At 24.8% G+C, this 24,274-nt stretch overlaps 1 protein-coding gene across 2 annotated transcripts; it reads right to left on the bottom strand.

Moving 5' to 3' along the window:
- Positions 1-2,233: 2,233 nt before the first annotated feature.
- LOC145833783 (protein-associating with the carboxyl-terminal domain of ezrin-like) lies at positions 2,234-22,561 on the bottom strand. 2 transcript variants are annotated; one of them, XM_082940966.1, is made up of 10 exons: positions 22,321-22,561; positions 21,840-22,025; positions 15,584-15,742; positions 15,307-15,420; positions 12,508-12,677; positions 9,169-9,323; positions 8,782-8,948; positions 7,970-8,110; positions 3,389-3,601; positions 2,234-2,857 (listed from the first exon to the last, which is right to left on the bottom strand). In XM_082940966.1, exons 1-10 carry the CDS (start codon positions 22,549-22,551, stop codon positions 2,747-2,749), a joined length of 1,647 nt encoding a protein of 548 aa, XP_082797092.1. In that variant the 5' UTR covers positions 22,552-22,561; the 3' UTR covers positions 2,234-2,746. The 2 variants fall into 2 exon arrangements, with proteins under 2 accessions (XP_082797092.1, XP_082797100.1); XM_082940974.1 differs by having other exon boundaries at positions 22,404-22,431.
- Positions 22,562-24,274: the final 1,713 nt, after the last annotated feature.

Below are 24,274 nucleotides of genomic sequence, written 5' to 3'. Positions count from 1 at the left end.
TATCAACTTTAATGTAAATTGTTTAAGTATTCTTGAAAATTTGATATTTTTACGGTTTTAAATAATTATTAAAAAAAAAATTAAGTATAATTTTCAAACATTAAAGAATTTTTTCGCTTCTACGAATTCTAAATAGTACTAAATAAAAGATTGAAATATCAAATAATATAAAATTTTTATTACTCCTGCAATAAAGAAAAACTCCGACAATTGTTTACAATACCTCTTTCAAGTAAAAATATTTTTTTATACCTTGAAAATGCCATTTGTGTTAACAATTATTAAACTCTAATTTTATTAAAACTTTATAAATAACCTCAATCACGCTTTATTTTTAAAGCAAGTATCAATTTTAAGTGTTTCTTAAAAAACTATAGTTTAAGCAAAATAAAAACTAACAAAAACAAGGTATAATAAATTTTTTTTTGCCGTGTTAACATTCAAAAGCGTTTTGTTTAGTTTACAGTAACCTCTCGCATCTTTACGCACTCTCGTTTATTTACGCATTCTAAAATATTCAAAATTTTTTTTTTATATTGCAATAATTAAGTTTATTGTATATTTTTAATTTATTTATGTTTTTAAATGCTAACTCACCTCTCTATATCTTTAGACTTTGTAAATTTATGTTCCTTGACTAATTGATGAACATTAAGTTATACTTCAGTATATCAGAAAATTTTATTAACAATAAGAGATTAAATTTAAGTTTTCCTCTTGTGGGCAACGGTAAAATTAAAAAAGTTGTAGTTACATAAACAGTTTTTATTAAATATTTTTTATTCATAAGAAATCCATTACAGCACCAAATGCATACTTTTGTAAAAGTTTAACAAAAGGGTTGATCATGCCAATTCGATCATCAGACCACAAGTTTCGGTAGACTGAGACCGGTTTCGTCCTTATTAGGACTCTCACGGCAAACGAAAGTTCAGGATTCTGCTTTGCAGACTTTCGCCGTTGTTTTTTGTTGACTTTTGTATAAGACTATAGAAACAAATTCTAATATAGACATCACACCATTTCTTAATTGTAAACAAATGCTTAATTATAAGTTGAATTTGCTAAGTACAATATAATATAAATGTTAAGTTTCAAATAAGTCAAATATAAATAAACATAAAATCTACATGTTACTAAAATTACTTTATATAAACTTAAATCCTTTTTTTATAAATGTATAGTTTTAACTTTTGTTTTCATAATCATAAATAAAGTAAACAAATTGTTAAAAGTAGGAAAGTCCCCAGTCTGCTTTTAACTAGAAGATTAAAAAACAGCCATTATAGTAAGTATATTTGATACCTCTCGTATCTTTACGATCTCTCGTATCTTTACGCATTTTTTCTGTGGACACAATGTGCGTAAATAAGCGGAGGTTACTGTACTTATAAAATTTTTTGGATTAAAAGAACGATATTTTTAAACAGCTTAGTTTATTTTTCAAAATGTTTTTAAAGTAAAAATAATTATAATTTATTTTTTAGTAAGGATTATTTATCAAGAGTTTATTGAAACTTTAACTATCCTAGATATAATGTCAAACTAAAGAAGTAAAATAGAAGTACAAAAAAACACAGTAGAAAGTAAATAAAAAACAATAACGGAATACATGATAAATTGTACGAGAAAATAAATTTCGAAATGATAATAAACAAAATAAAACACATTCAAAAGTAAGGTTTAAATAAACAATTGATCTAAAAACAATAATATATTAAAGTACAAATAATCGAAGATAAAGAATAAATATGCATTAAAAAAGCTAGTGAATGTAAGTAATAAAAAGCCGGAATGTATTTAAAAAATAATACTCATGATTAAAAACTTATGATTTGTGTAAAATATTTTTCATTACAAAAGAAAATAAATATATAGTACACAAAGTAAAGCAAGCACAACCAGGTATCAAAACGTTTGAAAAACTATTTAATTTGAAAGTCCTGAATTAAATGTGCAAAAAGACTATCAAACATTAGTTTTATACATTTTTAATACGAATTTGAATTTTGTTTCTTAAAAAACAATTAGCAACAAAACAAATCGATGTACAACAATGGTATCAAGTTAAACTACACAGGACAAAAAATTAAAATCTAGGTCTTATCGTGTTTTGTTCTAAGATAAACTAAATAAGATAAATATAAACATCGACCCATAATAATTTTACAAAAAGATACGAGAAAAACAAAATGAAGCGTACTAAATAGTATTAAAATAATATATATCCTTTTGTTGAGTTTGAAATTTTTAATCTCTAAAAAGGTGTTTTTATCTGTTCTAATGTTAAAACACAATCAAAAAACATCTAAATAAAATAAAAATAAATTCAAACAAGCATCATATAAATTTTCTAAAATACTTCAAATCTAAACAATAAAATTGTTAAATTTTTTATACTGATTGAAGCTAAATTACTTATACTTATAGATGAATAACAAAGTCTTAAATAAGAATAAATATATACTCTAAGTTTTAGAAAATTAAACTTATTTTTGTAAATAAAACTAAGTGAAACCTAAAAAGGTAAAGATTTTTTTAAAGTAAGGAAAATAATCAAAATTTATGTAAAATATGGTCAAAATATATAACAGAATTTAATTAAGTGTAACTTTTATCCTTTATAAACTTTTAAAGGATAATAATTTAACAAGGTTAAATATGCTGTGGATTTAGTTTCTTAATGACACTGTGCTCCTATTTTGAGTTTCAGCTTTAAATTTTACTTTCATCTCTATATTGGTGATTACACATCAAAACTGCTCCACCCTTCTGTGTTGCTTTCATCTGAACTTTCTGCCCACGTTTCAAAATCTACATCCTGGTTCACTTTGTCAATTCCATTCCACGAATTTTTCTGAAATTTTTTGTTGTCAAAATTAAACATAAAACTAACTTAAATTTTTAGTTACTCAGTGAGCAGTTAAAATAATTTTAGCCGAGAAATTTTTACGTGAAAGAGAAAATAATTTGAAGCAATAGGGAGTAAAGTTTATTTTAAGAAGTTGATCTTATTTTTAAGACCTAAAGCTTAGCTAGTTTACTTATTTTTACTTCCAATTATTTTGTAACGCAGCAAAATATTAAAATTAAAATAGTCAATTTAAAATTATACATTAAATTAGACAGTCTGTTTAAAAAAAAAGAATAAATATTTACTAATGACTAAAAGAAAATTAGAATAAAAAATGAGAAATAAACTTAAAATATGTAGGCGTATAATTAAAGGTTTTGATTAAAAGTTAGCCTGTACACATTAAAACTAATTTTCTTTATTAAAATACTCTATAAATAAAAAAAGTTTGAAAGTGTACTTCAAACTAAACAGCACGTAAACTTCATAATGATTAAAGCATAAGAAAAATAAAAAGATATAGTTTAAAAATACTTTTAAGTTAAGAGAATTAGAAGACTTATTTTGTTTTTTCCGTATTTCTAATTGCTTGATGTTGGTAAGGTATTTCTTATTCTTCTGTGCTATTTCAAATAAAGTTAACTTTTTCTTTACTTCCTTTTCTTTAGTGTCTATAAACGGTTTTCTTTCAGTAAACGTTTCTTGATGCGTAAGCACAGATTGACCGTTCAACATGCTTCCATTGAACTTGAAAAAATAATATAGTTTAATGTACAAGCATAATTAAATTTAAATTTGCGTTGTACTCGAACGTAAACTTAATTTTCAATTTAACTATTTATTTACTTTACAATCTCTCATTAGGTGCTATGATATAGTAAATATATTCAACAAAATTTATATGTCATTTGCAATTAGTTTACTTCCTAACATCAGAACCTCAGTGTGGGTTTTCAATTAAAGAAAATACGCAACTTGGTTTCAAACAACTCGCTTATAAACTTATTTGCTGTATGCAAGTCAAGTTGATAATAGATATAGACTAATTAAAAGTTTTGATAATTTCGAACGTATGGTAAAGTTCGGGTTGCCAGTAAGTTCGTTACAATTTATTATTTTTCATTTCATCATAAACATGGTTTAAATATAGGGGAAGGACATTTTATTTTTGGTTATACTTGTATTTAAAAAGTTTTGTGAAGAATAGGTGTTTAAGGAAAATATTATTTTATACGATAAATAAAATTATGGAAATCAAAACTAAATAAACGTTTAAATGATTAAAACATTTTTAATTTGTAAATAAAAAACTGACTGAAAATATATAATACTTATTACTGAGTTGAAATAAAAAAAACTTTTAACTTTGAGATAAAAAAGATAAATTGAAAGTTGTTGAAATTATTTTTAAAATTTAATTTAAAAAAAAATATATATACACTATATTTATCTAATTATATAAGACTATAATTTAAACAGCTGTTTCACACATTGAAATGTAAAATTTCATGTGATCGTCAGTAAGTTACAGTTTATTATGTTAGTGAAAATAAATTTCGATTTTAAAATTTTTGTAATAATCGTGACGTAGTAATGGTACAGTTTATTGTACGATTAGCTGAATTTGAAATAATACGCTGTGAATGTTATTTTATGCTTTTTAGGAAAGTTTAAAAAGGTTATTTTGAAAAAATGTTTTAAGCTGTTAAAAAATTTTTTTTAGACTGTTGGGAAAAATGTTATAAAATACTCGTGTTTGCCGCTTCGATTTTATTTTGTTTTAATATTTAGTTGGTTTTATTTTTGTTAAAAAAGAATTTTTGATAATGGATGCATATGTTTTGTCTTTCGATTTTCTTGTTTAGTGTTACGTTCTTATCTGATTTCTCGATTTCTATTTTTTCTAAGTTACAAAGTTTGCAGCCGAATTTAGTATTGAATTTTTATTTTGTCCTGTTTAATATTTCCCATTTAATTTTGTAGTCTGTATTGTTATCTTTAAAGTTCCATATGTAATTCGCTAGTTCTGTTGTGTGTCTTTTGTTAGCATTGTTGAATGATGATTTGTGGTTTCTGTATCTTTGTTTAAAGGTATTTCCTGTGGATCCTATATACTGCTTTGTTGTTTTATTTGATGTTAATGTTGCTTTATAAATTATATTTGACACTAGGCATTCGTTATTTAAAGAGCAAGGTTCTTTATGGCAATTACAAAGTTTATCTTTTATGGTGCTTTTATTGTCAATATTGCTTTTGTTTAACATTTTGTTGTTGTGAGCTGTTATTTTACTTCTGAAATTATTTGTGCAACTATAAGATATTTTAATTGTGTTTCGGTTGAATATTTTATGGAATGGGTGGTTTTCGTCAAATGATGTAGTAATCAGGTTTAAGAATTGTTTGCCTATTTTGGAACTTATATTTAGACTGAATGGTGGGTTGAAATATATTATGTCTCTTTTTCTTTGTTTTTTATTTCTTTCTTATCACATGAAATTTTACATTTCAATGTGTGAAACAGCTGTTTAAATTATAGTTTTTATATAATTAGATAAATATTTAGCTCCAATTTAATTTGTCGAGCACTATCGATCAGAACATTTTATAAAACCTTTAATATATATAAACTATATATATATTAAAAGATTTTATCAAAATTTCTGGTCGATAGCGCTCTACCAATTGAATTGGAGTTAAATATTTATTTGATTATATAAAAAACAATAGGTTTATACGACCGTTTCGTATATGAGATATAAAACCTCATATACTCATCAGTAAGCTAAAATTTATTTACAATGAAAAACATAAAATTATAATTTGAAAGTTTTATAATTATTATGACGTAGTAATAGCTAACAAAAATTTTCAACAAACATAACATGCGAATAAGCTATTCGTGCACGGCAAACATAGAGAATATCTTTAAGGCACACAAAAAAAAATTTAAATCAAAACTCAGGAATTCGGAGTAAATGTGGTTGTGCTGATAGCTGTATATATGCTTTGAAAGGGGACAATTGCCGTTCGGAGAATATCGTTTACAGGGCCACAGTAAACTCTGGAGTTGAGACGAGGTTCTACATCGGCTTGTGCTCAACTGAGTTTAGATTCAGGTATGCCAATCATAAAAAAATCTATAAGGCATATATAAAAATGACACCGAGCTTTCAAAGTATGTTTGTGGTTAAAAGCGCAGCGGCATTGTTATAAAAAGAGCACAGCCTATAGCTGACGGCAATAGCCTGATATGTAGGCTGTGTCTCAAAGAAGCAACAGCCGTTGTATATGCACTGAAAGATAACACCTGCCTAAACAAAAGAAGCGAGTTTGTATCGTCTGACATATAAAAATATTGCTTTTGAAGTTTAATAAGTTTTAATTTCACCTCATATTAATTTTAATTTTTATTTTTATTCAACTTTTTATATTATTTCTATCATACTCAATTTTCTGTTCAAATTGTAGTCACTCACTGAAGTATTATGAATTTTTGCCAGTTTATTATCGATTGGTAACTTAATTTTTACACAAGCCGTTTTACATGATTTTTAATATTTTAAAAATTACGTCATAATGTATTTATGCTTAAGTTTTAAACTTTCATTTGAGTGTTTTGTTTTGTGCTTTAATTTGAACTTATTTTGTAGTTAAGGAGTGCGTAGGTACGAAACTTTAGTTCTGCAAGTTTTTACATCTTGTAACAAACTTTTTTATTAAAAAAGCCCTAAGGTGGCCTCTGGGTTAAAAAATTATTATTTTTACGTTAATCAACTTATTTCTATATTTATACATAAGAAAACAATGTGGTTAAATAAACTTAAACACTTTCCACTGAGCCCACTTGAAGGGCTTTTAAATAATTTATTTAGAAAAGTCGATTAAAAAAAACCAGAAAATGTTGTTTTTTTGTAAAACTTTTTCATCATTGTTTAGCAAAGTGCTATTTAACTCAAACCGTGCTAGCTGAAAGCATTTATATTAAAGCATATTAAGATATATATATATATATATATAATTTATTGAAATGGCGATTTTAAAAATTCTGGAACATATGTTTCATAAAGCTTTAATTTTTCATAAAGCTTTAATCATCAGCCAGTTAAATTCAAAATAAAAAGCACTGTACTAAACAAAGATACAAAAGTTATGCTAAAAAACAAAAACAGTATGACGTAATATCTTTTGTATCTTTGTTTAGTACAGTGCTTTTTATTTTGAATTTAACTGGCTGATGATTAAAGCTTTATGAAAAATTAAAGCTTTATGAAACATATGTTCCAGAATTTTTAAAATCGCCATTTCAATAAATTATTTAAAAGCCCTTCAAGTGGGCTCAGTTGAAAGTGTTTAAGTTTAAACATTAACCTTATTTTATATATATATATATATCTAAATATGCTCTAACATATATGTTTTTAAGTATAAGAATTAAAGGTAGTTTATTTTATACTTACTCTAAACAACTTTAAAAACATTTCAGAGATAAAGCCTTCAACATTTTTATCTAAGGTGTCCGCTCGCAGGGCCTGGCAGCCACGACGGAACAGATACTGCCTCTGAGTAACTTGAGATCATCTTAAAATAATGTTACTTACAATATTAGGCAAAATATGCATATCAACATAGGGAATATAAACATATGGAATCAATAACAATAACAAATACTAATAATAATATGAACATTTAACAGGATCTAATAATTCTAAATTATTATATATAAATACAGATAACTTAAACTATCACTAATACACTAAATAAATCACTAGTATATTATAAAAAACTAATTTTTACAAAATTTTACTATTAAACAAATTAGAAATGTAAACTTGCAATTAAAGATAATAAAGAGAGATAAACAGTATTTACAAGATAGCAGTTCTCTGAAGCCTTAACATGTTACTTTCAATACATATAATGTCAACTCAAGCCCTATCATTCCACTCTGCCATATAAAAAAGTGTCTTCAAAAAACAACAAAACTTATCTATTGTTACGTAATATCTTTAAGCGTTCTTAGAAATAAATAACTATTTTGTACTTTTTCGAATAAGCCTAACATTACAAAGGAAATAGTTTTGTTATAAAAGCTAATCAATATCTAAAAAAAATTACTTTGGGAGTTGCCAGATGAAAAATTTTTTCCCGGTCATCACCAAGTATTATATCTGCACCAACAACAGGAATTGTGCTGGCAAGCGCTACAAGTGTTTCTTTTACAAGCTCGTTGTTAGTATCATTCATCCCGACAATTAACTGAAAAATATGTTGATTATAACTACTTTACTAACTAATACTACTAAAAGAAATAGTAAAAAAGACAAGTTTTATTTAAGAATTGCTAAAAAATATAGTAACTTTTAATAACCAACAATAAAACCAAGAAAAACTAAATAAACATCCTCAAAATTTTTAAATTTTAGGTAACGTGCTGTTTTTTAATTTACCTTTAAGTTATCTCAAGCATAGAATATAGCAACCTTCATATAATAAGAATTTAAAAAATTGTATTTATTCATTATACGATTTTAGTAGCTTTTAGTACCAATAGTAGATTATATTTTTCAGTTTGTAAGTATTTAAAATTGAGACTTAACAAATTTGTATTACATTTCTAAAAAGATAACAAGACGATAGAGAAAATTTATTGTCATATAATCTATTAAAAATAAATAGTTGTAGAAAAATTGGTTGAGATATAACAATTAAAAAAGATCATTTTGCAAACAAGTTTTCAAATTTTTATTAAAAAACTATCATTGACTACAATTTTATACTTTTAAAAAATAAGGTATAATTGGCCAAGTAATTTTCCCAGTGGGTTTTCATAATCACATATCAACCTAGAAAAATGTACAAAAAAAGGTATAAGATAGAGCTTGTAAAAACGATATTTTAACTCTAGCATAAAAGTACATTTAACAAACTTCGGGAATAATGAAGTCATGTAGTACTTGCTTGTCGAACAGATGTATATAAAATTCGAGGTATTTTATTAAAACCAGCCGAACATGCAGCACTCTGCTCTTAAACAGCTCAGAAATTTTTGGTATTACATATTGAGAAAACTCTTCGTCTGGTATTAAACCTTCAGCTACAAAATTATTAAAACGGTAAAAAATATGTAACACTCTCATTCGAAATTAGAAAAATGTAGTAGGTTTTAAGAATAAAGGTAAATAAATTTTATTTTCCTGTATTTTGTGAATGATGAAACACATTTATCTAAAGTTAAAAAAGTATGTAAAAATGTTTTAACCAGGAAGAAAATTAAGTATATTAATATTTTTCTTTATTATGAACAATAAACTTACAATTTCCCTTGTTTTTAGGCTTTAATATTTTCTGGATTACAAAACTAATAGCTTTTTGTTCTCCCATGACAATTGGAGTTAGTAAGAGAGGTACAATGCATCTAGCAAACACATGTGAATATATCTTGCTATCTGATAACATTTTCACAAGATTACTGTATAAAAAATTACATTATTTTTTCCGCAATTCAATTTTTGAAAATAGGTTCGAGAGTTAATCATTATCGTATGATTAATACAAGAACATAAAAATTTTATACAAAAGAAAATAATTTTGGATATATTTTAATTTAAAAACATATATAGTTGCAAAAAAAAAAGAAAGGAGATTAAAATAAATGTCTCTGCACACTTGTTTTTTGCTTTAAATTAAACTACCTGCTTACCCATGAAATACATTATCTATCGCTTAGTTTTAAAACATTAAAACAATTTCAGTAAAACATCAACTAAATTTTAAATAATTTAGTATTAATGAATATGTCAAAAAAGGTTTACTTTACTGAATATTTCAATAATCTGAGTTAATTTTAAGGAATTTTAAAGACAAATTTACTTAAAAGACTTATTTCACAACTAAAACTTGACTAAACTAATATTGTGGAATATATAAGGGTTGCTATAGGTTTATTTTGAATTTTTTTTCCAGGTTTTTGAAAGCTCAATTTTTTTTGTCCATTTTAAGTAAATAAAATAATTTAAAATAAAAAACTGTATTAAGTATAATCAAAATATTGAAAAGATACTGTAATGGTACTTTAAAGTATTTTATAATTAAGGGCGTAGGGGGGTTCAACATTTTTTTTTTTTTACTAAAAATAACATTGGATCTTATATGAAAGCTTGAAGTACAAACTACAAGCCAGTTTTTAAAGAATTAAAAAATATAAATTAACTTTTGAGATATTGCAACTTTTTTAAAAAGTTTCCGATACAAACATATGGACCGCAAATACTTTGGGGTCAATTTTCTCGGAAATTCTAAAAATTCACTAAAAATCTTTTTTCTCCTTCATTTTTTGAGCTAGAGACCTCAAACTATTAGGAAATGTTCCTTTTATAGTTTAAAAGACTTTGAGAGTTTGAATTATAAAATATTAAAAAATTCCTGCATTCAATCTTTTTAAAGTTTAATAATACACTTTCTGTGAAAACTTGAAGAAGATAGCTTAAAAAATGAAAGAGGAGATAGATTTTTAGTGAAATGGTCTTTTTTCGCGATTTTAGTTTGTGCCTTCCATTATGAACCTATTGAGGTCACCGGCTTTGATTGCTCAAATCTCAAAAATTACTTTGAATTGCAAGCGGTTAAAAATGTCTGATAGCTCAGATAAAACTCTATAAAATAAGATCAACTTGTAAAAATCAAGGTTTCAATATCAGTCCATTTAGTTAAAAACCCAACTTATGGAAAAAAGTTATAATGAAACTATATTTAAAATATTAAGAACTTATAACAATATTTTTGATCTGGTCAAAATTGAAGCCATATAGTTGTACATTCATTTAAATAAACCAAAGTTATGTAAGTAGAGAAACTTTGACTAATCATTATACTTGTTTATTTAATTAGTGCTCTCATGTTATATTTAACTATGATTATTTTTAATTTTAATTACTTTTTCGTTTTGTTTTTTTACTTGATTAACTGATTTCTGTTATATGTATATAACAGATATAAAATTAATAAATATTGCAATAATTTAGCACTGGTAAAGAGTATTTATTGATATTATAGCTTAATACAAAGTTTTTATGACATAACCGTTTATTTTCATGGCTTTAAAAAAAAAAATTTAACTAAATTAAGACCTCTGAATTAGTGCAATTAAACAAAAATCTTACAAAAATAAATGTTATCAAAAAAAAAAACTTAAATTAATGAAATTATGTTAGTAGTAACAAGATAAAAAAAATCATCTGGCAGAAACGCAGAAACTAAATGTTACGCAATAACTAAAAAAATAAGGACATATGGGTTTTAGTAAACAGGGGTAAATCACTTTTTTCAAATCTTGATCTTAAACTGTAGAGTTTAAACTAAGCTATAAATTGCTTTTTAGAGCTTTTTAATATTCCAACTAAATTTTGTAATGTAAGTAGTGAAAGCAGGGTTGCCACAGATCAAGCTGAGAAACATTTCCTAACTTTTTACTAAAATTTTCCTGACTTTTCTAAATCAAACTCTTTTTTTAAACTTATTCTAAAATACATAATCAAACACTTGAAACTATATAAAGCTTTCACTCTTATTTTTATGCAGGTTAAAACAAGTTTTTTTGCTGAATTCAATCATATAACTTTGATTACATCACTTGAACCATCTCTGTATGATTGATGTATTTGCAATAAACAGCTTTATCACCAAAATACTTTTATTTTTTAACTTATAAACACATGGAAGTGTACTTGCCACAGACCATCAATACTAAAATGCACACAAAAACTGATTGTTCTAGTAGAGTACTTGTTCAATATGTTAATAGAAATATTTTGCAGTTTTATAAAGGATATTTTATTAATTTTTACCATATGAAGGCATTGAAAATCAGGTAGTTATGTAAATTTCTAGGAAAATTTTGCAGTTTTAGTCTGATTTAAAATTATTTTATATTAATTTTTTACCATTTGAAGGCTTCGGAAAATAAGGAAAATTGTAAATTTGAACTGAAAAACTCTGATGCTTTTTCAAATTTTGTCAAATGTTCTGACTTTTCCTAATTTTGTGGCAACCCTCTTAAAGTCAGAGAGTTCAATAAATTTTTTGTGAGAAATATAGACATATAAAATTGTGAATATAAAATAGTGAATAAAAAAACCTATTTTCAACGGTTTTGGTGCAATTTATTTCAAATTTTCAGACTTAAAAAAATATTACAAACAAACCTAAGAAAGTTGATTTTTGACAAAAGTTTCAAATGAATTATGATATAAAATTAAGATCTTTTTTTTTATCTAAAAAAAACTATCAACAAAAAATTTGTTTCCTACAAGTTGACTTTAATGTATTGAATATTAGTAAAGTCAAAATTCTATTGCTATTATCGTTGGCTATTCTAGGAGGCACGTTGCTATTCTAGGAGGAAATATATTTTTAGTTAAATAGTGTACTTTCGAATTTTTAGTTTGAGACTTTTATAAAGAATCTATCGAACTCTATAACTTTGACCACTTGTATCTCTAATATTACTTAGAATTTTCTTTAATGGTTAAAAGTAACTGGTAGCTTCGTTATTTGGGTAAAAAATAAGACTCAAAAAAAGTGTTTCACCCCTATGCCCTTATCCTTTTATTTTTTGAATATATATTTTCACTTAAAAATATTTTACAAAAACTCACGTGAAGAACTGATCTTTTTCACATTGTTGCTTAAGTGTTATTGCTTGCAAAAAATTTATAATGTATTTAAAGTTTGATTTCAGCACAGGCATGGTTAATATTTCAGCCATTGTTGGTCTATTAGTGTAATCATCTCGTGTTATATCTTTTAAAATTATGGAAAACTTTTCCTGTTGTTAAGGTAAGAAAAATTTAAATAAAACAACTGTATTCAAACTTACATTTTTATCACTTAAAAAAACAACAATTTACTTATTTATTGCATACACATACTCATCTTTTCATCTTCTATTATTTTTTGCAGCACTTTTTTTTTAAGAACTCCGTGGAACTATGTTAATTGCTTAAGACAGAGAAACGTGCGTCAGTTAAATAAACAAGGTTGATTCTTGATTTTTCAAAATGTTTTCCAGGTTTTCTAAATTTCTACCAGGTTTTTAAAAGTATACATTTTTCGGTCTAATTTTAATTTAAGGTAAGAAACTGTAGTAAATAATATAAAAACATTGAAAAGATACTGTAAAGCTACTTTAAATATTTTTTTTTACTAAAAAAATGTTTTGACAATGACTGAAATTTTTATTTATATGATAGATTTTTTGAGTCAAATCAAAATTTTACTACTGAACATGTGAAAATTATTAAAATTCCAGGTTTTTTCCAAGTTTTTTAATGATTTTTGTTCAACATTCTAGGTTTTTCCAGGTTTTTTTTCAAAATTTCTCAACTTCCAGGATTTTTTTCCTAAATTGTCAAATTCCAGGTTTTTCAAGGTTTTTCCAGGTAAAGTGACAACCTTGAATAAAGAAAGTACTGTGTAAGTATTTTTTTGTTATTATTGCATATTTCAAAGAACTTGTTTTGTTATGACCTTTATTAGCAAACTACTGGCAACAAGGTTCGTGCGCGAAATTTTTTTCATTTAGCCTGACTGAGACCAATTTAGCCTGACATTTTTTCAAAGTAAGGAAAATCCCCTTTAGAAGTCATTTTGGGTATTGGGGTTCTTGTTTAGTACTTTTGTTGTCTCCGACTTCAACCAGCTTTATCTCAAAAATATTTTGAGCTTAAAAATATGTAAAAAGCAACTCATAGTTGAGTTGCAACTCAATAAAATAAGACTAAATTGTGAAAAGGGTGATTGACCCCCTATGCCCTTAACATAACAAATTCAGTAATAAATTTTAAAATAAGTATTATATCTAATGTATTACTAAAGTATAGATTTAAAGAATATTACTAAACACAATTGTTCAATTTAATTAAGCACTAAGTAAAAACATATTAACCAGAAGACTTATAACAAAACGACATTTAGCATTGTCTTGTTTTATTGAAATTTAAAATGAAACGCTTACACGAGTATTAAAATAAGTAAAAAAATGTTTGTTATAGTATTTGACTAGTACTTAAAATTGATAAATAATTATAAATCCTAAACTCTAAATAAATACAGTGATTCTTGTTGTCATATCAGATTTAAAAAGCTTACACTTAAATTTAAAAAAAAACCTTTAATACTTTGTTCTTTTAAAGAAAAATGAATTGCACCTAAAATTTGTACTCCCACAAAACTTAGTACTTATATCTTAAAGCTAAGTTTTAGTGTTGTGAATATCTCTAATAACTTTTAACAAAAAGTAAAATATATGAATAAACTGCTATGAATTTTAATTTAAATAGTATTTGGTATAAAGCGTTTAAATTAGATACTAAAAAAGTTCAACCAACTAAGCTCTGGAAAACATAGCTGATGTAAACAAATTAAAAAAAAAGCTAAGTTGTTGAACTAAACTGTAATGTTTAAACTGTATTTTCTTATGAATTTTCATAATCATAACGTATATAATCTACTCAAAACAAAATAATTAAGATTCTTAAAGTTATTTTAAAAACTAAACAAAAGGTTTTAAGCATTTATTTTTTAAATACTGACTGATTGTCTTAATAATTAAATATTATTTAAAAATAAATTCACATCTCAATTTGATCTTAAAACGATTTCTCAATTTTTTTTCATCAAAAGTTTTGCAAGCATTTGAACTGAGAAAAACTGAAATTCTCAATTTTTTAATTAAAGAAACTGATTTAGCCTGACGTTTTTCAACTTTTTTCAAAAAAACTGATTTAGCCTGACTTAGCCTGACGCGCACGAACCCTGTGGCAAGTAAACTATTGAATAATAAAAAAATATAAATTAAAAAGTTGTTTTTAAAATAAATTTATAAATCATTCAAACAAAATATAATTTACAATAATTTTTTTTTCTTTTTTTTCAATAAGAAGAATTCAAGAACTTAATAGTAATTATTTTTAATAAATTGAAGCCAATACTTAAGAACTGTTGAAAAAAGTGTTTAAAATCTTAAATAAACACTTTTTTAATTTTCTAAAAACAACTTAATTTCCAAGCATTCAGCTAAAAACATATGTAAAATTATGTTTGTTTTAAAATATGTTTTGTAATTTTATTAAAATAAAAGTTCTCAACTTAATACTAGAAGAATGATCATTTTTAATTCTATTAACAAAACAATGTTTCACTCGTTTGAAATGATACAATAGTAAAATATGTTTGCAGAACCTATTTTAATTGCTTTTTATATAGTATCCATTTATATTTTAGTTATCATACTCTCAAATACGTTTAATAATAATGTCTTATTAATTAGACAATTAAAAACTTTTTGTGCATAATTTTAAATTGTAAAGTTCTATCACTTTGCTTCAATTCAAGTTGATATTAAAAAAACATCTGAACAAAACAGCAAAATCAAAACATAAAGAACTTATACATACTTTAGAAACTCCAGTAGCAAACTGTATTTGGTATTGATATTCTTTGATGAGAATTCCAAACGAGTTTACATCAGAACTGTACGAAAATAACTTGTCAAACTTGCAGTGTAATTTCTGTTATTTATGGAAAAAGTTTGATTTGATTAACTTATTTTAAAAATATCAATAAAATAAATTTTTTGAGTAAAAATTAGTTTTCAATGCGATATAAACTGTTAGACGTTACATATTGTAAAATGTACAGCCATTTGAACTTCAATACAGTAATACTAAATACCTTATTTTCTGTAACTTCCAATAAACACTCAGGTGCAAATAAATTTCTTTCTGTAGTATTTTCAAAATTAGTAGCAAAATCAAAATCACCAAGTTTCCAAACTCCTTTTTTATTTACATATATGGAGCCTACTGCTACATTATTATGACTGGTTTTTACCTGTAAATACAAAAAAAAAAAGAATTTTTTTCGATCTATATTTACTTTAAATAGTTCTTAATGAAACTTTCTAAAAGCATGGAATCTTTTTGTTTTACTTTAGAGTAACTAAATAATACTAGTTGAAAAAATTAAAATACTAAGGGCATAGGGGCACCAACATTTTTTTGTATAAAAATTAACATAAGCACTTACTTGAAAGCTTAGAGTATATACTATAAGATACTGTTTATAGAAGAGAAAAATTTCAATTAACTTCTGGGGTATAAAACATTTTATAAAAAAAATTCAGATACAGCCATATGGAATCAAAAATTTTTAAGGCTGATTTTCTTAGAATTTTGAAAAATTTAATAAAAACATGTCTCCTCCTTCATATTTTTAGCAATTTAATTCAAATTTTCAGGAAATGTAGTTTTCAATATTAAAAACAACTCGTAGGAAGCAGATTTTTAAACAAAGCCATAGAAAATTTCATGACCATAATTTAAAATATCAGATTTTTTTTTTACAAAAATTCTTTTTTTTTAAATTTGTTCCCTACAAGTAAAGATTACTGTTAAAAAGTTTTGAAATGATTGCTCAAAAACTGAAGGTGGAGATAGATATTTAGTGAAATAGTCTATTTTTGCCCTTTTAGTTTGCTATTACCATGAAGAACCTATTTTAAAGGTTTTAACATTGATTGCTTATATCTCTAAAGTTACTTTGAACTTTAACAAGCAGTAAAAAGTAACAAGTAGCTTATCCTATATTATGTAAAATATAACTAAATTTGAAAAAAATGTTTTATCCCCCCCCCCCTATTCCCTAAATGCTTATAATAAAATTTTATTTTGAAGTGATAAAAACTGATAACACAAATGTAGAAGTTAAAATAACCCATAATCAAATAAAAGTAAAATAAATTAAGTTGAGAACACTTTATTAGCAGTAATGATATAGTCATCAGGGTTCGTGCACGAATTTTTTTTCATTTAGCCTGACTAAGACCAATTAAGCCTGAAATTTTTTCAGAGTAAGGAAAATCTTCTTTAAAAGTCATTTTAGGTATTAATGGGGTCTTTGTTAGTACTATTGTAGTCTCCGTTTTCAACAAGCTTTATCTCAAAAATATTTCGAGCATTAAAAATTTGCAAAAAGCAACTCATAGCTTAGTTGCAACTCAATAAAATAAGACTAAATTGTGAAAAAGATGATTGACCCCCCCTATGCCCTCAACATAACAAATTCAGTGATAAGTTTTAAAATAAATGTTATATCTAATCTATTACTAATGTAAAAACTTATTATATATTACTAAACACAATTGTTCAATTTTATTAAGCATTAAGTTAAAACATATTAACCAGAAGATTTATAATAAAATGATGTGCGTTGTCGTGCCTTATTAAAATTTAAAATGAAACGCTGTCACAAGTATAATAAAATAAGTAAAAAATGTTTATTATAGTATTTTGACTAGTACTTAAAATTGATAAATAATTATAAATCCTAAACACTAAATAAATACAGTTATTGTTGATGTCATATCAGATTTAAAAAGCTTACACTTAAATTTAAAAAACCTTTAATTTTTTGTTCTTGTAAAGAAAAATGAATTGCACCTAAAATTTGTACTCCCATAAAACTTAGTACTTATATCTTAAAGCTAAGTTTTAGTGTTGTGAACATCTCTAATAACTATAAACAAACAGTAAAATATATGAATAAACTGCTAAGAACTTTAATCTAAAAAGTATTTGGTATAAAGCCTTTAAACTAGAAATTAAAACAGTTCAACCAACTAAGCTCTGAAAAACATAGCTGATGTAAACAAATTAAAACAAACAGCTTAGTTGTTGAACTATTTTGTAATGTTCGAAGTGGGTTTTTTTTTATGAATTTTCATAATTATGACGTATATAATATACTAAAAACAAAATAACAAAGATTCTTATTTTTTTTAGAGATTTAACAAAAGGTTTTAAGCATTTATTTTTACAAATACTGACTGATTTAGTCTTTAACATTTAAATCTTTATTTATTTAGAAATAAATTCACATCTCAAATTGATCTTAAAAAGATTTCTTTATTTTCTTAATCAAAAGTTTTTAAGCATTTGAACTGAGAAAAGCTGAGATTCTCAAATTTTTAAATAAAAAAACTGATTTAGCCTGAGTCATTAAAAACTAGAAGTAGCTCATGTGAAACAGGAATAGGTGTCAAATTTGCACCAGCAGAGAAAATTGCACAAGGGGACAAAATTGCATAAAGACACTTTTACACTAAGGGTCACTTTTGCACGAGCAGACAATTTTGCACAGGTTTAATTTTTGATTTATTTTGGTATTTTTATTCTTTTATTAATTTTTTTTGGTAATCTAGTTTATTCATTTGAAATATTTTACTATCACTTTTACCCCAAACTCTTGGTCGATAACTTTTTTTTATTACTATTATTTTTTTTTTACTATCACTAATACCCCTAACCCTTACCCTTGGTCGGTAGCTTTTTTTTCATTTTAATTAATTAATTTATTTTTCTTGATTTTTTTTATACGAATTTTTATTAATATTTATTCTATTTTTATTTTAATTATCACAGTTACCCCTAACCCTTACATTTGGCAAGTACCTTTTTTTGTTTTTGTGTTTTATTAATTTATCTTTTAATTTATTCTTTTTCTGTTTTTTTACTCCAGTGCAAAAATGAACCTCTGTGAAAAATTGTAACTCGTGCAAGATTGTCTTTATGCAATTTTGTCCCCTTATACAAATTTTTCTTTGTGCAAAAATATATTTGTGCAAAATTGACCCTTTGTGTAATTTTGACCAGTTCTTGTGAAACACAGTTAATCTTTTATAGATAAATTTCTTTTGTTGATGCAATTGCAGGAAATCCGTATAACTAGGGTTGACCAATTTTAGGGTAATTAGTTTTACTTGTTCGATTTTGAGATTTTTTTAATGATATCATTTGGTGTCAATATACTTACTTGTTCACGCTATATTTCTTAACTATCTTGGCACAATGACTTTTATAGTTGTCTAATATTAAAAGTATTAGCTATACTGTTCTAAAAGAATACTTAATTAGATTGAATTTAAAACACAAACAAATTATAATACAGTAAAAATTAGAAAGTACTTCTTGATTAAAGAAAACAAAATCTTAGTAGCCACATAGTTTATAAATTTAAACTTCAAGTACATTTAAACACCCAGTTTATTGAACAAACTGCAATAATTTTTATTTTGCTCAAAAAATAAGTTTTTCATTGCTTAAAATACATATTTTTCAAACTTTATATTGAAAATTTCATGCATCTTAGATTGCAGGCTAAAATTTGACAACTTCTAGACTAGATTTTTAAATTTTTTAAGTTATAAGAATGAAGTTGATTTTTATAACCATGGTTGCCACTGTTCAAGCTGAGAAAAATTTCCTGACTTTTTACAAAAATTTTCCTGACTTTTCTAAATCAAGCTCTTAAACTAAACTTATTCTAAAATACATAACCTAACACTTGAAACTATATAAAGCTTTCAATCTAATTTCAATACAGGTTAAAAACAACAGTTTTTTGCTGAATTCTATCATCAAACTTCCAGTACATCACTTAAACCATCTGTGTATGATTGATGTTTGTAATAAACAGCTCTATCAGCAAAATATTTGTATTATTACCTTATAAACACAGCCTGTCTGAAAAAAGACACAATCTTTTAGCATTTTCTAGCATAAATATATCTAGATAAACAAACGACATATAAGGAACTTTTACAATTAAAACCTTAAATCAATAAGGAACTTTCACAACACAAACCTTAAAACAATAACGAACTTTTACAGTTAAAACATTAAAACAATTAAGATCTTAATCAAATACTGTTTTTTTAAAATGTATGAAATAAAATCTATTTTCTTCGTTTTTTTATTAGCACTTCAACCTCTTCATCTACTGAAGATATGGTTTCCTTCATCTGGTCTGCATTCCCGTTCAGTATACACATTAACTTGTTATATAAAATACTAAACTAACTGCTTAGTTATAAAGAACTCAATTATTTACTTAAAAAAAAACACTTTGATTCTAAAATTATGCTAGATAAACTTTTGTTTATATATCACAGTTTCACTATGGAAGTGTCCTTGCTACAGATCATCAATACTAAAAAGATAACAAAACCTGCTTGTTCAAGTAGGGTACTTGTTCAATATGTTAATAGAAAATTTTTGCAGTTTTATAAAGGATATTTTACTAATTTATACCAGATGAAGGCATTGGAAATAAAATTAATTATTTTTGTAAATTTCTAGGAAATTTACTGACTTTAAAGGACCTTTAATTAATTTTTACCATTTGAAGGCTTTGGAAAACAAGGAATTTTGTAAATTTAAACTGATAAAATCTGACTTTTTTTTTTTTAATTTTATCAAATTTCCTGACTTTATTTCAAAACCCCCCATTTTTTCCTGACTTTTGTCATGTTTTTTAATTTTTCCTGACTTTTCCTGATTTCCTGACTTTTCCTGACCGAGTGGCAACCCTACAAAAGATTCCTTATAAATCTAAAATGTTTATTTTGTTGTTTTGTAACTTTTCTTATAGTATGGCTAATTTGGTTTAGTAAAATTTCTATAAAGGAAGTTTCTAATAGATTGTAGCTGTAAAAGTTTAATTGATTTTGTAAGCAAAATTCAAAATGTACAAACAAAATTTCTACTATTACCAAGTTATTTTTTAAGATTCAATTAAAATTGCTTTAGTTAAGTTATAGTTATACTTTATTCAACTACAACTATCAAAGTATTTCACCAATAGAAAGGGCTGAAAGTACCTTTGATTAAATTATAATAGTCATAAATACAAAAAATCTAAAATAACAATTAACCATTCTAAATAACTTAACTACTGACAATATTACTACTATAAATTTTTTTAACTTCTGTACATCTCCCCTTTAAAATACTTAATTGCTTGATTAAATTTTTAGTTTTTTAATAAACAAATAAGACAGTCTACCTTCATACAAATCATTTTAAGCCTTTTTTTATATATACAGGGTTAACAACGGTTTTTATAAACTTGTTTCAGGCTTTTAAAAAACTAGTTTTTGGTTCATTTTTAGTATAGAGCTTAACTAAAGGTAAAAATCTGTCTTAAATATTAAACCAACATTGAAATGATAATGTAAAGCTACTTTAAATGTTTTTTTTTTTTTTTTGTGATACAACAAAAAAAATATGATAGATTTTTTCATACCTAATCAAAATTTTATTACTTTAAATATAAAAACAGTTTAAAATTACATTTTTTTCAGTTTTTTTTTTGCATAAATTTTCAAGGATTGCAAGTTTTTTTAGTATCCTTGTAGAAATTATTTTCTTATAAATTTTTATCTACTTAAAAATGTTTTGCTTTTTTCATATACTATTTCTTGTTTAAATGCAAGAATAACCTATCTTGTTTTATTTATGAATTATACATTAACATGTCTATCTGATATCAAAAGTTTTTTATATTCTCTTTATTTATCTTCTGTTTAAGTACCTCAGGTTTTGATGCCTGGATTAAACATTGCACAAAAAACATTTACAAAAATTTTTACAATGAATCAAGAGTTACAGTATGTAAGTATTTCAAAAAAATATTTTTGTTGTAGTTAGTATTTTCTTAATTTCTGGAGTTTTTTGGTAGTTTTATCTGATTATTTAAAGTTTACTTCTATTTTTGTGTTTGGTTTAATTGCTTGTTATTATTAAGTAGTTTAAAAGAAAAAAAATTAAAAAGGATTGCTGAAATTTATGAACTAAACTTATAAAAATAAAAATTGGTTCAATTTAAAATTTGATGTTATACTTTAAAATAAAAAACTTTTAAAATAAAGCTAATAGTGTTGTATCAACACAAAAGTACATCAACTTTAGTAATTAGTCAAAATTCTAATTTTAAAAAGAATACAAGGTTAGTGAATGTCATAATAATGCAGTGTTTCAACAATAAATTCTTATTATAAAATTGTTGGCTCAAACATTCTAAACATAAAATCAAATAAATTTAGAACAAAACAAATTCATATCTTTTTAAAACCTCAAAAAATAATACAAACTTGTGAGTGTAGAAACTTCAAAGCAACGGCAATATCATACAAACCACTGCAAATTTCATTGGCATCCATTTTACTTATAAGAGTAGACAAGGGATAGCATTTTTCTGTGATAAGATGGCATTCATCTTTTGTTGTTACATGGCTAATATATTGGACAATGTTTGGATGTCTAAGTGTTTTCAGAAACTGTTGTTGAAAAAAATTAATATTTTGTACAAGCAGTATAAACATTAAAATATTGAAGTTTTTAGTTCAGTCTTTTGAAAACATTTAAAATTAGGTTGAATTTTTTTTTATTTGATATTATAATCATAACATTATTAATCTATAATTATCTTAAGGAAAACAATTTTTTGTCATTTATAATAAGGTTAACAAAAAACCAACAAAATACATTAAAAAACAATGACTTGTCAAACATGAACATTACACATGTGTTACTTAAAAACTAGTTTATTAACTTGATTGTATTTAAGATAACCTTAACATTGCTTTTGAAGTTTTTTATGCACTCTTTACCATTGACAGAATAAATATTCACAGCAGTTCCATCAACATATTTACCTTTTCTTACCACCCTCTGTTTGTTTTTGATGTTCAATGATTGTAGTGGTAGCTCATACTCTTCTCCAATTACACAATTAGACACGGCATGTTCCTCCTTAGATCCATAGTACCATTCATATGCATAATCAAACGCATTTGTAATCATATTTTATAAACAATACTAAATAATAAAGGAAAATAAAATACTGCTGAAATAATCTTGATTCTCTAATTCAAGTCAAGTTTTTTTCTAAAACTGCAAACAAAAAACGTTTTTGTTTTTACTTGCCCATAATCATTAATACTATTTTGTAAGAGAGTAATAGCAAAACAAAAATTACCTTAAATAATATAAAAAAAGCAACTTTAACATTTAAACATAAGTCAAGCGGAAATAAAATAAGAAAAATCAGAATTTAGCATACTTTTCATGTAAATTCTTTTTATTTTGCCATTTGAGACCAAACTATCTTGTTAAAATTTTAAAACCTATAATTCCCGAGTTATTTGTTTTAAGTATTTAGTCACACTTAACTATTATTAGAGTTTAACTCTGTTAAAAGATTATGTAGTAAAACAATTAATCTTGCTTCCACTTATTACTTCAAATTTTTATAAAAACAATTTATATTTTATAGTTTTGTTTTAATTGTTTCTTCACAAACTACCCTAAAAATTAATAATCTGCATGGCAAAAAATAGGTCTGCTTTGACTTTATACATCAGAATTAAATTAAAAAAAAAAACAATTTTAAAGGTTTTGGTCGTTGATGGGTTGTATGGTTGTGCGTGATTGTTTTTTTTTTTTTTTTTGCTACTATCCAGTTTTTATTATATTTTTGTTATATTTATTTGTTAGCTGTATATATTAATTATTATTGCATAAATATATATATTTTTTCTTACTTTTATTAGACTAAAATTAATTCCACCAATACAAGTTTCAGAAACTACAGTTTTCTTAATAGTTTTTGTTTAATTTTTATTTAATTATTTTTATTTTTTTCTAATTTAGATTAATTTTTAGATTTTTATTCTGATTACCATTTTAGTTAATTAGTTAATTATCAAGCTTCAAGATAGTTATTTGCTGCTACTGTATTCATTATAATACTAGTTTTATGCATTTTCTCAACAGCTGATTGTGAGTTCACTTTGGTGGCGGTGATCACATGATTGGATTGTTGGTGTGATTTTTTTGTTGTAGCGCCGGTGAACACTTACTTGGGGATTTGAGCTTCATGATTTTCCCACACTTTGTGGTTTTTAGTGTTGAGATTTTAGCCTTGTGAGTGTTCTCCAAATGGCGTGTCACCAAGGGCTTTTTATTTGTTTAAAAGATAGTTTTTTGTTTATTTTATTTTTGGATAGTTAAAGTTAAATATTAATGGGGCAGGTAAAATTACATATGATGTAACACACTCACTTTTCCCCAGAAAACGTTTATTGTTGCAAGGGGTAGAGTTTGAGACTGATGTTTTTTTACCATAAAAAAAAAAAAAAAAAAAAAAATAGGACAATTTAAGTATAAAAAATTTCTACTCTTTTCAGCATAGTGTTTCAATTTTGAAGTTCATTTATATATTTTTGAATACCTGCTTTTTATTTTTTCTCTTTGGATAAAACAACTGTATTAAAAATAATTAAAATATTAAATGAAAACTTCTTAGAAAGTGTATTATTTTACATCAAAAAAATGATTGAAAAACTGTTAAAAGTATAAAAAATAAACTATATCAATAGTTAAGGGCATGAAGGGGGGGAGGGAGTTAACCTTGATTTTTACAAGTTGATCTTATTTTATAGAGTTTTATCTGAGCTATTAGACATTTCAAATGCTCACAAAATTTCAAAGTAATTTTTGAGATATGAGCGATCATCAAAGTATT

The sequence above is a fragment of the Thalia democratica genome, chromosome 1 (genome assembly GCF_965202585.1).
Source record: "Thalia democratica chromosome 1, ktThaDemo2.hap1.1, whole genome shotgun sequence".
NCBI lineage: Eukaryota > Metazoa > Chordata > Thaliacea > Salpida > Salpidae > Thalia > Thalia democratica.
This window is presented reverse-complemented; position numbering and strand designations above follow the sequence as displayed.